General features: G+C 41.2%; 1 protein-coding gene across 1 annotated transcript; it reads left to right on the top strand.

Annotated features, from left to right (window-relative positions):
* Positions 1–423: 423 nt before the first annotated feature.
* LOC137873512 (cytochrome c oxidase subunit NDUFA4-like) lies at positions 424–8892 on the top strand. The gene is made up of 4 exons (XM_068711733.1): positions 424–607; positions 4611–4696; positions 7606–7669; positions 8698–8892. The coding sequence occupies exons 1-4, from the start codon at positions 566–568 to the stop codon at positions 8818–8820; spliced, it is 315 nt and encodes a 104-aa protein (XP_068567834.1). The 5' UTR covers positions 424–565; the 3' UTR covers positions 8821–8892.
* The last annotated feature ends 3241 nt before the right edge of the window (positions 8893–12133 follow it).

The raw sequence follows: 12133 nt of genomic DNA, 5'->3' as shown, positions 1-12133 counted from the left end.
ATAAAACAAACAGTGGTGTGTCATTCTTTAAAACGACAACAGAACGTGAAATGAACCGACACAGTGGCTGCTCTGGGTGTGAGGTCTAAACATGAAGCCATTACAGGAGCAGGCTGCACCGCCGCTGCATCTCCGGGAGAAAATGTTTGGAAAATGTCGGTCTGTATCTGTCGTGTCAGTAAAAATCGGATTTTAAGTACCTGCTGTTTTGTTGTTGTATAACAACACACTTTAGGACACAGAGAACTCAATGAGCCTCAGTGGAAACATACAGTGTCCTCAACAGATGTGATTATGAGGATTAGGACTGTCTCTCACCCCCTCTGACCCTCTCATTCATCCAATGGGAGGGAGGGTGAGGGACAGAGCTGAGGGGATTGGCAAAAGGTTTCACTGCACTGGCCAACATACTTCATACTTCAGCTAACAAACAGCTCTTTCTTTTAATCTGCACAGGGCTTTAATTCAGATGGATACATTCGTCAGACATTAGCTGTCTTTACTTTTTATGTAGTTTTATTTTCATTTGGAGAATATATTTGCTTATTTTGGAAGAATAATAAAGATGATTAAGACCATGATTGAACACGCGAAGAAACATCCTGGGGTAGGTTGTGTCATATTCATGTATCTATTGAGCTCTGTGGTTATATCTATGACTAATATCAAGCTCTTTGTGTCACATAATGACGAGGCCTAAAAATCTGATATTTGCAAACAAAAGTTATGTTGTTTACTTTTTGTGGATAGCTTTTGGTTTTGGTTTTACAATTTTAGACATTTGGTCATCACTTTTGAATTCACTGAATAGTGGGAAAGCCTTATTTATCTATCTGTAAAAATAAACATACTGTACATATATGTCTAGAAAGTAAACATTAGCAGTATATGTACAGAGTATGTATGGACACACAAAGCAAATGTTCCACTAACTTGCAGTTTGTAATTACTATACCTAAAAGAGAAGATGCATTTTTTTTATTATGGACCAATCTAAAGTAAAGATGGAAGACATTTGCTGATTCAAGATAAAAAAATTGAGGATTTGCTTCATTTCTTGGTCTATAGAAAGTTGAATATCAGTGTTTTGTGTTGTTGGTTGTATTAAACAAGCTTTTACAAAATGTCTCCTTGGGCTCTGGGAACTTGTTATGAGCATTTTGCACCATTTTCTGACATTATATAGACAAAAATAATTATTTAAGAAAACTATTGGCAGATTGATTGTTCATGAAAATAAGCATTAGTTGCCGCGCTAATCAAGTGTAATAAAAAATAATATACTAAAATATCTGCCACAATGACAATGTCAAAATGTACCTGAAAAAGACGATATGACTAAGCTGTTTACAATATAATAATATAATATAATATATATTATTATACAACATAATATTCAACTGATATACCCGTTTACATGCAGCCGGTAGCAGACTTGTTTGACCGTGCAAACACAGCCTCCCTCTTTCATTCCGTCAACCACCCTCTTGAAAAAGTCGGCGTTGTGATCTTTGTGCATATAAATCCAGTTGACATCAAAGTCTTTAATAATTTTTAAAAGTAGGTATATTTCTCCTTCTGACCAGAAATGTGGGCTTTTCTTTTGGGTATGCATATCTACACCAGCCTTGCAAACTGCTGGTTTGTGTACAATGCAAATCCGCAATCACGCAACTGCGGCAAACACTCCAATTGTGGCACTTATTCAGAATGCGCTGCACGTGACCAAAGAATGCTCCTAAATCCTGTTTAATATCAGCATATCCCACATGTCTTAAATCAAAAAACGATACTTTCAGAATGAGGCCTAATTCGAAATTTCAAAATAAAACATGCGGTCTACATGACCCGTATCAAATTAGTCATTTTCGATAGAATAGTAGAATATTAGTGTGTGTTGTCAATATTGACATTAATGTATCATTAACACCTTAATCGGCTCCATTGATTGAATGAAATTCGTGAAATGGAGCTGAAAGCTCTAAAAGTTAGTAAGTGGACCTTTGAGCTTAGATTATTTTGTTACATAACATTAAAACAATCATCATTACTGATTTGAGCGTCTGAACTAAAAACTGTGACTGCACATGATTACTGAGCATCATTGGCATGTTAATTTGCTTCATTGCTATAATGATAACATGAAGACTGAAAGAAAAAGAAAGACACAGAAGCTGCCTGTGCTTGTTTTCTTTTCTGTTGCTTCGGAGCGATGCTGAGGGTGACCCAAATTCATGGATTGACGGGGTTGGTTTGGCAGTGCACCAGAAAAGTAATAAGGGCAGCAACATTATTGAACCCCAGCGAGTATAAAACACTTCCTATATCGGTCAGACTCAATGGTAAAATGGGAAACTCTCTCTTGTGTGGCAGGATAAAAAGATATCAGAACTAGGCAGTGGACAGCTCCCAACACACAGGCCTGTCTTGATTATTTGCTTTGTGTGTGTGTGTGTGTGTGTGTGTGTGTGTGTGTGTGTGTGTTTGACTGATCAAAGCTGACCTGCTTCTGTGTTTTTGTGTGCGGGTGGCTGTTTGTGTTTACTTTAATGATCGAAGCCGAGCGTCTGCCGTCAGCGCTGTGTGTGTGTGTGTGTGTGTGTGTGTGTGTGTGTGTGTGTGTGTGTGTGTGTGTGTGTGTGTGTGTGTGTGTGCAGTGACAACGAGTTGTGCACAATAAGCATTTTTTCGAGAGGTTAACCTAGGGATGTTGAGAAGCTCACAGTGAACCAACTTGTAGATTTAGCAAACATCAAACCCATGCCGAGGGAGCACCATGTGCTGTTTGGTTAAGTAGCATGCAGTAGTGTGCATGCAAACAGCTAAGTTGTGGCTCATTGCCAGGGTTATGTTTCCACTGTTCCCACGGTGGAACCCTAAGTTTACATGCAATAGTTAACTTTAACTGACGATCAAACGTTGGATGGACTTCATGAGTAGTTTCATCATTGCGCGGCATACTGCCAACTTACCTTAAATGGCGATATGACTTCAACCATTCCATTCGTTTTTATATGCTCTCTTGCTTGCACTTGAAATTTCAAGTGCTTGAACAAAAGTTTCAACCTGATTATGCAAACTGTGAATATTATTTCCTCAATTGGAGAAAAAAAGTGTCGCTCCAGTGCCCTTCGGCAGCATTACACCTATGGTTAGCACACTGCACAGTACATTACTAAGTCAGCACACTGGCATTAAACGGCAACTACCGTGTTATTAATTGAATAATCATTTAAGTCATTTTCTTTGTCTATCTGGACCCCAAGTCTGAAATAAAGTCTATCTATCTATCTATCTATCTATCTATCTATCTATCTATCTATCTATCTATCTATCTTATGGATTGAAAACAAAACCAGTAATTTGAAGATCTCACTTTGGGTTCTAAGAAATTGCGATATTTTACCGTTTTCTGACTTTTAATAAACACAATTGATTTGAGAAATGAATTGGGATTAATTGGCAATGAAAAACAATACCGACACTTGGGCATCTGATCACTCGAGTGTGTGTCTGAAGCAGGAGGTCCATGTTCTAAATCGGAGTTGTTAAATAGTCGTATGCTGAGTGGTTCAACTATGTACCCGAGGGAGAGATATTTTCCTCATCTCTCTACTGCGGCTTTAAGTTAGTAAATGTCAAAGTTTTATCATTCTCCTAATCAACAACAAGGCATGTGGCATTGCAATCAGACAGAAAAACAGATGTCTAGATGCAGCTGAGAAGAGACATCCTTCAGTTCAACCTGATCAAACTGTCATCTCTCTACAGCTTGACTAGATCTGTGCAGGCTGAGAACAGCTGTTCCAATGTGGTGTGGCTCTCCCCCGCTCCCCCCCCCACCCCCCACACACACTCTCTCTTTCTCTCCCTCTGTCTCATACAGTACACAGAGAATCATGTAGCAAAGTAGACAGGAGATGTATGGCAGCGTAGTGTTGATGAATAGATGCTGCTCGGTGAGAGGATTGACACAGCTAAGCTCAAGGTGTTTAAGATGACATAGACATTATCCCCCTGTCCCCCTTATGCGCTTTTCTATTTTAATTCCTGTCATCATCACCGCTCAGCACATCAAATAAAAGTGTGTGTGTGGGTGTGCAATTATTAATGCCTGTGTGTTTGTGTGTGTGTGTAAGCTCATTTACGTGCATGTGTGTGCTCATATATGCATATGTCTCGCTCTCAATTTGTGTGTGTGTGTGTGTGTGAGTGTGTGTGTGTGTGTGTGTGTGTGTGTGTGTGTGTGTGTGTGTGTGTGTGTGTGTGTGTGTGTGTGTGTGATGCTGTCGATCAGTCTGACAGGTATAGTGTTGAGGAGGAGAGGCTGGCACACACAGAGATGCAGCAGCTCTTTTTCCCAGCGCGTCCTTGCCCGCTCAACCCAGGCTGACAGTGAGCTTCCTCACACATGGCCTGGGCCTCATGCATATGGAGAAGGGCAAGGAGAGGAAAAACAGGAATAACAAATACCTGTGTACGTGTGTCTGTTCCACACAGGTGTATGTTTATGGTACATATCACAGCCAACCACTTGATAGAATATGTTTGTTTATCCTCATATGTCTCTGTGGTCTAGGACTAATGCATTCCTCCTCTCCTCTCCTCAGTTAATCCCTCAATTTGTCTTCCTGACGCTGGGCGTTACAGGTGCCACCCTTTATCTGCTCCGCCTGGCGAGAGGACCTCATGTCACGTAAGATGGTTGTCTGTCTAAACTTGTAGCCATTGTAGTAATCCTCCACCTTGCTTTTGATGCTGTGATAATTTACATATTTTGTCCTTTATTATCTGAGCCAGGCATAAGCCTGGGGAGAGGTTATGTCTTCGGTTGTGCCTTACTGCGTCCGTCAGTCTGTGTGTCCATGGTAGAGAGAGACAGTTTGTCCACGGTTAATCTTGCATTCTGCTGCAGCAAACTGCATACTATTTTGGGTGCCCAGCTATGGCTGCATGCTCAAGGACCTCTGGTGGTTGCAGTGACTCACACTCTGTTTTATACTGCCATTGACTGCCTGCTTACTCCTCACTCACCACTCGTAACCGGCCCCTGGCTGCTAGGGGTCGCAAGTGATAACACAGGTGAGGTCATCGACCGCCAGCCGCTACTCTGCAGCCAGACACATGTTTCGGACTGTGTGTTTGACTAACAGCTAACGGAAATACAAGTGCACACTAGTGCTTGAAGTGGGCCGGTACTCATCAATATGCAGTACCTGCACTTCAACATTCTACTCTTTGGCTAGTACTCTGCCCTCTCCATATCAAGTTATCTGGATGAGTCATAAGCCATTTGAACAAGAAAACACTGTGGAGAGCATGTGGACAAGCCGACGTTTAGCCCGGCATGGAGGAGGGGGTGTGAGAACTAGAGTACTAAAATGTATACAAGCTGTGAGCAAATATAATTCATGAAACATTATTTGAACATTTTCTGAATCTCCTCTTTTATCTCCTCTTTTAAAAAATATGATTTTACAGAGCAAACATTGCCACATTGCCAGAAGAGTTAAAAGAGCTGTGATGGCAAATAATAAAATTATCATTTGACTATAGCAAGTTCTGTCTCTGAGCTTTTGGGGCTAGTAGCCAATAATAATGGTCCAAAATTAAGTAAAACAATTACATAATTGCATTAAGTCACAAACTTTCAAATTTTCCCAAACCCGATGTCTGTAATAAATTGTATTCACTGTAGAAATTCAGCATAATATGTACGAGCATCCTGATACTGCTCCTAACACCTGAGGAAAAAGGATGCTGGGTGCAGCGCTTTCTAACTAGGCGGATGCATGGGGCAGCGCACACTCTTTCCTCATTGGGAACAATTAAGAAGGACACTTGAGCAAAGGAAAGAAGACACTACTGTACATGCTCACAGGCCCTATAGTGTTAACTTTGGAGCAAACTACACTGTAGCTCCAAACCAGCACCTAATTTGCATTTCTTGTTTTTTGCAACATTTCAAAGTTTGCTGAAATTTGCTCGACAATTGAATGGAAACATGGCGATTATGAGCTGAATCCAAACCTTGGATACATAAAGCTGGGGCTCATTTGAGAATTTTGAATCGTGCCAATAGAGTCGGGTCCCGATAGCCAGTCATCTTTTGGATTTGTGTTCAGGCTTGAAATAAACCCAGATCGCTCAGCTTCGAGGCAAATAAATCTCACTTGTTCTTATTAGCAAAGAGCAATCCTTTTTGCTGGCGCTGTCCGTCTGTTTCGCCGGAAGAAATAACACCAAGTGTCACAGACAGCAGATAATCAGTTGTACTTTGTTAACGTACATTTTGTAAGTAACCAAAGGCAATCAAAAACTATGGTCTGTCACGCAAGTTCTGTAAGGCTGTGTGCGTACTTGGGGGGGCGGAAATAAAAAGTTTCTTTCTCTTATACAAAGTGCACGGTTGGTCTTATTGAACTACAAAAACAAACAGCAGAGTTATACTTTATTTATTAATAATATAACAATCTTTGAACCTTTTCAGCTAAATAGTTCTGAATCTGGACCTCCAGTAATTTGGACAAGTATAGGATAAGTAAGGTGTGCAAAATAAGAAAGCTACATCTTTAAATTCAGTGCATCAAGTACCAATATAATCATAATTTATCATGTTATGCGGCTAATATCCTTCCTCAACCAAAACAAGTTGTTTATATTTCAATTGAATTGAGAGCACAATAAAATTTCAGATGGATATCAAATGAATACAAATTGAAATCTGCCAATAATTCCAGCCTCCGGATTTAATGGTTGGGCTTTATTATACAGATGTTGAAAGTGAAACAATAAGATTTTGATCAGGAATTTGAAAAATATTTGGATTCAATATGCAGACACTTGATTCAGATTTGATTAAATGCAATCAAACTCTAACTCTAACGCCATCCACGAGTGCACTGAATTTGATACTAAACACATTCAATTAAAGTTTAAAAACAAACAAAGCTAGCAATATTCCACTATCATATCTCAGAATATGCACTGAACTCTGTGACTGCCCACATACAGTAGATGTGCACTGTTCGCGTCCTCTTTTGGGCCTCACACAACCACTTGTTCTGAGGGTCAGCCATAAAGCCTGACCTCATCACCAGGCTGATGATGAGTGCTGTGGTCTGTGGCTGCCTCTTTCTCTCAGAGACCGTCCAGTGTTTGTGGTAATGGGGAGAGAGGGGGGAGACACGCTCGCTCCACCATCAGTCTCTCGGTCTCTTTGTTTGTGCTTTGGTGGCGTGACATGTTGCTAGAGGAGGGAGGAGGAGGGATGGACAGTCGCAGTGGAACTCTGTGAAATCCAGACTTTGGTTAATGAATGGAGAAGCACTGCCAAGTCACTGGGCTGAGTTCACCTCATCTCATAATCACCTCTCTTTGTGTCCAACTTGTGTCTCCATCCAACATCCATGTATTTATCTCCTTTTGTCTCCGTCCTTCTGTTCCTCTGTCTTCTCCGTCTCGGCCTGTTTTTCTTCCTTTACTCTGCATCTGATCTGTATGTTGATATTTGCCTCCATCGTACATGCTTTGCTCTTCCTCATGTCCTGTCTCTTCTCTTCCTCTTTTTTTATCTGCATGGCCTCAATCTTTCCACATTTGCAGCCTGTGGGACAAGAAGAACAACCCGGAGCCCTGGAACAAGCTGGACCCAACCTACCAGTATAAGGTAACTACTCCCCTCACACGTGCTCGCTCTCCGTCATGTCGGCCAGAACACTTATCTAGACGAGAATGCCATTGTTTCCTTGAGTCACTGTGAATTTAACATTCATCATCAACAGCCTATCAACCTACCAAAATAGATCTGGACCAACAAATGTTGGCAAAATAATGTCAGATCAACACGGCTGCGTCTGGCTTTCTTTTTGTTCTAACAAAAGGAAAACAAAGTGTCTTTCAAAAACAAATGAAGGCAGATGGAACCGGGAGCTGTAAGTGGTCGGTAATAATTTGCCTTACCTTTTGAACAAGGCCAGAGCCTCAGACAAACTAATGAAAATATTATCAACGCTGACCCAAAATAGAGCAGAAAAACAACCAACTCACAAGTCCCGGAAGAGGAGATCTGGCTGATGTGTTTTTCAAAGAAAAGAGAGTTTTCTGAGCGTTTCAAGGCTTTACTGCCTGACAGCCGAATGAAAGTCGCTGCAGACAAAAGGTCAGGATACTGCATGTTTAATTCTCGATAGCAAGGCAAAGGTCTTGCATCGAAATTCCACAGAAGTCCAAACAATGATCATAATGAGGACGGGAAAGTTGAAAAGAAGGGGGGGGGGGGGGGGGGGGGGGGGGGGGGGTTGGGTGAGGGTAGCTGAGGGTTGTAATGGCAGACCAATCAAGAAAAATACACAGGAAAAAAAAGAATCACTGCCAGATGCAAAAAAATGTGTTTTTCATGGTTGGAGAGATGTGATGTATGCAGAACACATGCATGTTGTCACACAATATTTATATTATCCATTACGTATGCAAACTGTTGTCCTAAAAGGCTCAGCAAGACAAAATCTGGAAAATAAATGAGCTAGAAAGCATATTTTTGAATAAGTGTGTTTCTGCACTTGAGGGGAGAAAATGTTCACCCCTGCCTCCCCCGAATCCCCCCCCCCCCCCCCACCATGCGTTCACCTAAAGACGAGACTGATGGATTTAATTTAAGCAAAACATATTTAAATGTATTCCTCCTGCCTCACACAGTTTGTGGCCGTCAACACAGACTACAAGAACCTGAAGAAGAAGAGGGCCCTGACTTCTAAAAGGTCCTTCGGGCAAATCCAGGGGCACCAAGTTTGGCAGGACCTCCTGCTGTCGCCTCAGTGATCAGTTTCACCTCGTGCTCCATGACAAGCGCTCTGAATTAACACTGTAACCCTGTCAACAATAACTATTAAAGATTACATGAGAAAAAAAGCCTGGTTTCTTCAGTGCACAATTCATGTAGCCATTATTTAGATGCTGCAAATTCATCATGGAGTATTTTACTATGGGTGGATATTGGAGATGAACATTTTTAATTTATTTCATTTTCTGTTTGTTCTCTTGTGCGAAACCCTTAACGTAGGGGTCAAAAGTGTTACGTTTAAAACCGTCTTTCTTTGAAGCTACACTGATCAAACTTTTTTTTATGTTGACAAATGATCCAATGATTACATTTATGTGACAGGGATTGCTCATAGTGACGAAACCTGCAAGACAGCCAATTGCAGCATGTACTGCCAAAACACTGGCACTGTTTATATGCAGTGCAATTAGTAAGGAAAAGACCAAAAAAGAGTAAAAAAAGCACAGAGTTTGGGTGAGATCCTGGGTGGACTGCAATTGGGGATGAGTGGACTTTCTAAAACAATGCAAACTTCAGGTTAAAAAAAGCTGTTTATTTACCGGCATGTTTCCCTTGGGTGACACACAAGTGATTTGATTGGCCACTGATATCAGTTGCAAATATGAAAAGTGTCCTGGTTTGTAAAATACAATGGAGACAGAAAGGAGGATCTAGTGACAAAGTCTCACAGGTTCCTAAAAGTTTTGGTTATAAAGTCTCAGGTCAAATGAGATAAAACTGCAGAGGACGCCTCATCCAGGTCCTATAGGTTAATGATAATCGGCCTGCTTAGTACCGGACGCCACCCTGCTGCTACACTAATACAAGTGTGTGCCATTGCTATGCATAGCACAAACCGCCAACATCTGTGTTGTGTTGTCTGTGTTAAAGAATTCATACATGCTCTACACAACCAAAATCTTGCTTTTAATTTCCAAGGGAAAAAACATTATTTACCGAGCTCCATCAAGTCACAAATCTGGCACTGCTGGGACAAGCAAGTCACACATGCACACACGCTGAGATATGAAGAGGACCAAAATAGAAATCAATCATGAGAGACGAGTATTTTGTGTGGGTCATAGAGCTCTTTTAAACCGGTTTTCAGTCCCAGAAAGATGCAGTCCAAGGAGACAAATCACTGGATCTGTTTGATCACTGCTCCTCTGTAAAAAAACAAACACTATTTTCACTCAGGCAGGGAGCAGGAAAATGACAGAATCAGTCGCTTCTCCAAGTATGCCTCCTGCTGGCATAATTCTCCCATGTTGGAGAGTTCATTGAATGATAAATGTTTGTGTCTGTGTGCGATTGTATATATATGTATGTGTGAGTGTGTGTGTGTGTGTGTGTGTGTGTGTGTGTGTGTGTGTGTGTGTGTGTGTGTGTTCATTCAGTATCACTGGACACCAGACAACAACATAAAATCCCGCTCTAATGGCACACAAACTGTCTCAATGCCAGACCCCTGGGTTCTCCTAATACACTCCTTAATAGACAATCTATGTTCCAGAGCCTGCATGGGTCCATTTATGTTTGTGTGTGTGTGTGTGTGTGTGTGTGTGTGTGCGTCTGCTTTTTTTAAACAGCAATATGCTTCCTCTAACAGTGTGGTGACCTGCCCAGTGGGTATTGTCTGTTGCTGGGTGGTGATTTGTGTGTATATGTGTGTGTTTGTGCTAGATGCACAAAACCTGCTGACAGGTAATCAGCTGGGCCAAAGCATCACACCGGGGCATAATCACAAGGTCACACACACACACACACACACACACACACACACACACACACACACACACACACACACAGGGAGAGAAAGGGGGGGGGGCAGTTATTATCCAACCAGAGCAGCTTCACGGGTTGTGTGTTAGTATCAGTATAAAACTTAAAGGCAGAGGGTGAGGCACACCAGTGGCTCGCCATCAAACAATTTACCAGTTAGGATAAGATGGGGAGATTTTGTTTCCTATCTCTTTTTTATGCCATTCACATTTGCCCATTTATTTTCCAACATTTCAAATATGACTGATTTCTAAAACATCACCTGAACACACCGTCTCTTCTCAAATGCGTCTTCCAAGCTTTTCTTCATCTAATAACATGTTTTGCTTTCCCAGCCTTTTTCGCAATTTTATCAACTCATACCACCCATAAAATAGGACTATTGTGCTAAATTACTACATTCATATGGCTTCAACAGTTAGCGTCTGTGTCAACAAACCCACGCAGTCCTTTTTCCAAAACAGCAAACATTAAAAGCTGACATGCAATCTCAGTCAGGCCTCAGTAGGAAACAAAGTATGGCAGTGTGTGATCAAGATCAGTTTTACAAACACAGGTTGTGTTTGTCATTTTTCTACGTCAGAAGCAGAAGTGGGAGTACTTTCTCAGATAACTTGAGCACTTGTTAGGGAAGGAGACGGAGAGAGGCCATCTACTCCTCGATTACATCCTCTCTGACGATCAAGAGTAGGTATTTTTAGATGAGGATTAATTTTAATGGGTGAGATAAGAAGTGAGTCGTGGGTGGAGGAGGGACGAATAAATAAGTAAATAGGACATGCCACAAAACAGGAGGCGGCGGTGCGGTAGTGAGGCCCTGGGCAGATCCACTGATCCAGTGGAGATAGTGAGGCCTTTCATCCTTTAATGTTTTCTCCCAGAGGTGGAACTTCAAAATCAAAGAGCAAACAGTGTTTGTCCAGAACTCCAAATGGAGCGACCTTTCATAAAAGCAGAGGTTGTTAGGTGAGATTTCCAACAAAATATGTGATCTAATCTAGTGATGACAGAAACCACGTTATGGGAAGAAAAAAAAAGATTTAATGCTGTTTTTGATAACTTCAGAAAAAAAGCAAAGACAATCTGCTGAAGTCATTTTAAAAGAAAACCTTAATTTTCAGGGTTCAAAAAGAGTTCATTTGATGAGCATAATATATTTCTTCACAGCTGTACATACAGAACATCTCTGTGGAGTTTAATTTCCACAATAGAGCAACATCCCCTGTATATTTCAGACCAAGCCAGAGCCAGATCAAAAATATTTTGATCTGGGAGAATAATTGTCAAAGTCATTAGATGTGTCATAATGTGCCACTGGAACATTGCAATTACAGACAATACGGTGGATATTCTGGACACAGATGCCACTGGCACCGAGGAACAGAAGCCTTAAACAGACAGCAACCAGTTCCAGTCATTTCAAATGTTTAAGTTTAAGAGGTTGTACCAAAGATTTCAGCTACCAAAGGTACATTTTACTGCAGAGCTATACTTCCTGGTTCAATTGGAAGTCATGACCGCGATACATAC

The sequence above is a fragment of the Cebidichthys violaceus genome, unplaced genomic scaffold (assembly GCF_023349555.1).
Source record: "Cebidichthys violaceus isolate CVI_PGR_0920_01 unplaced genomic scaffold, fCebVio1.0.p SCAF_17, whole genome shotgun sequence".
NCBI lineage: Eukaryota > Metazoa > Chordata > Actinopteri > Perciformes > Stichaeidae > Cebidichthys > Cebidichthys violaceus.
The sequence above is the reverse complement of the archived record's forward strand: the minus strand, read 5'-3'. Positions and strand labels throughout refer to the sequence as shown.

Bases quoted from the DNA above. Each gene is read 5' to 3' on its own strand.
- LOC137873512 (XM_068711733.1), top strand. From the start codon at position 566: ATGATTAAGACCATGATTGAACACGCGAAGAAACATCCTGGG. The intron at 608-4,610 runs GTAGGTTGTGTC...TCCTCTCCTCAG, and splicing joins ACGCGAAGAAACATCCTGGG to TTAATCCCTCAATTTGTCTT. The intron at 7,670-8,697 runs GTAACTACTCCC...TGCCTCACACAG, and splicing joins ACCCAACCTACCAGTATAAG to TTTGTGGCCGTCAACACAGA.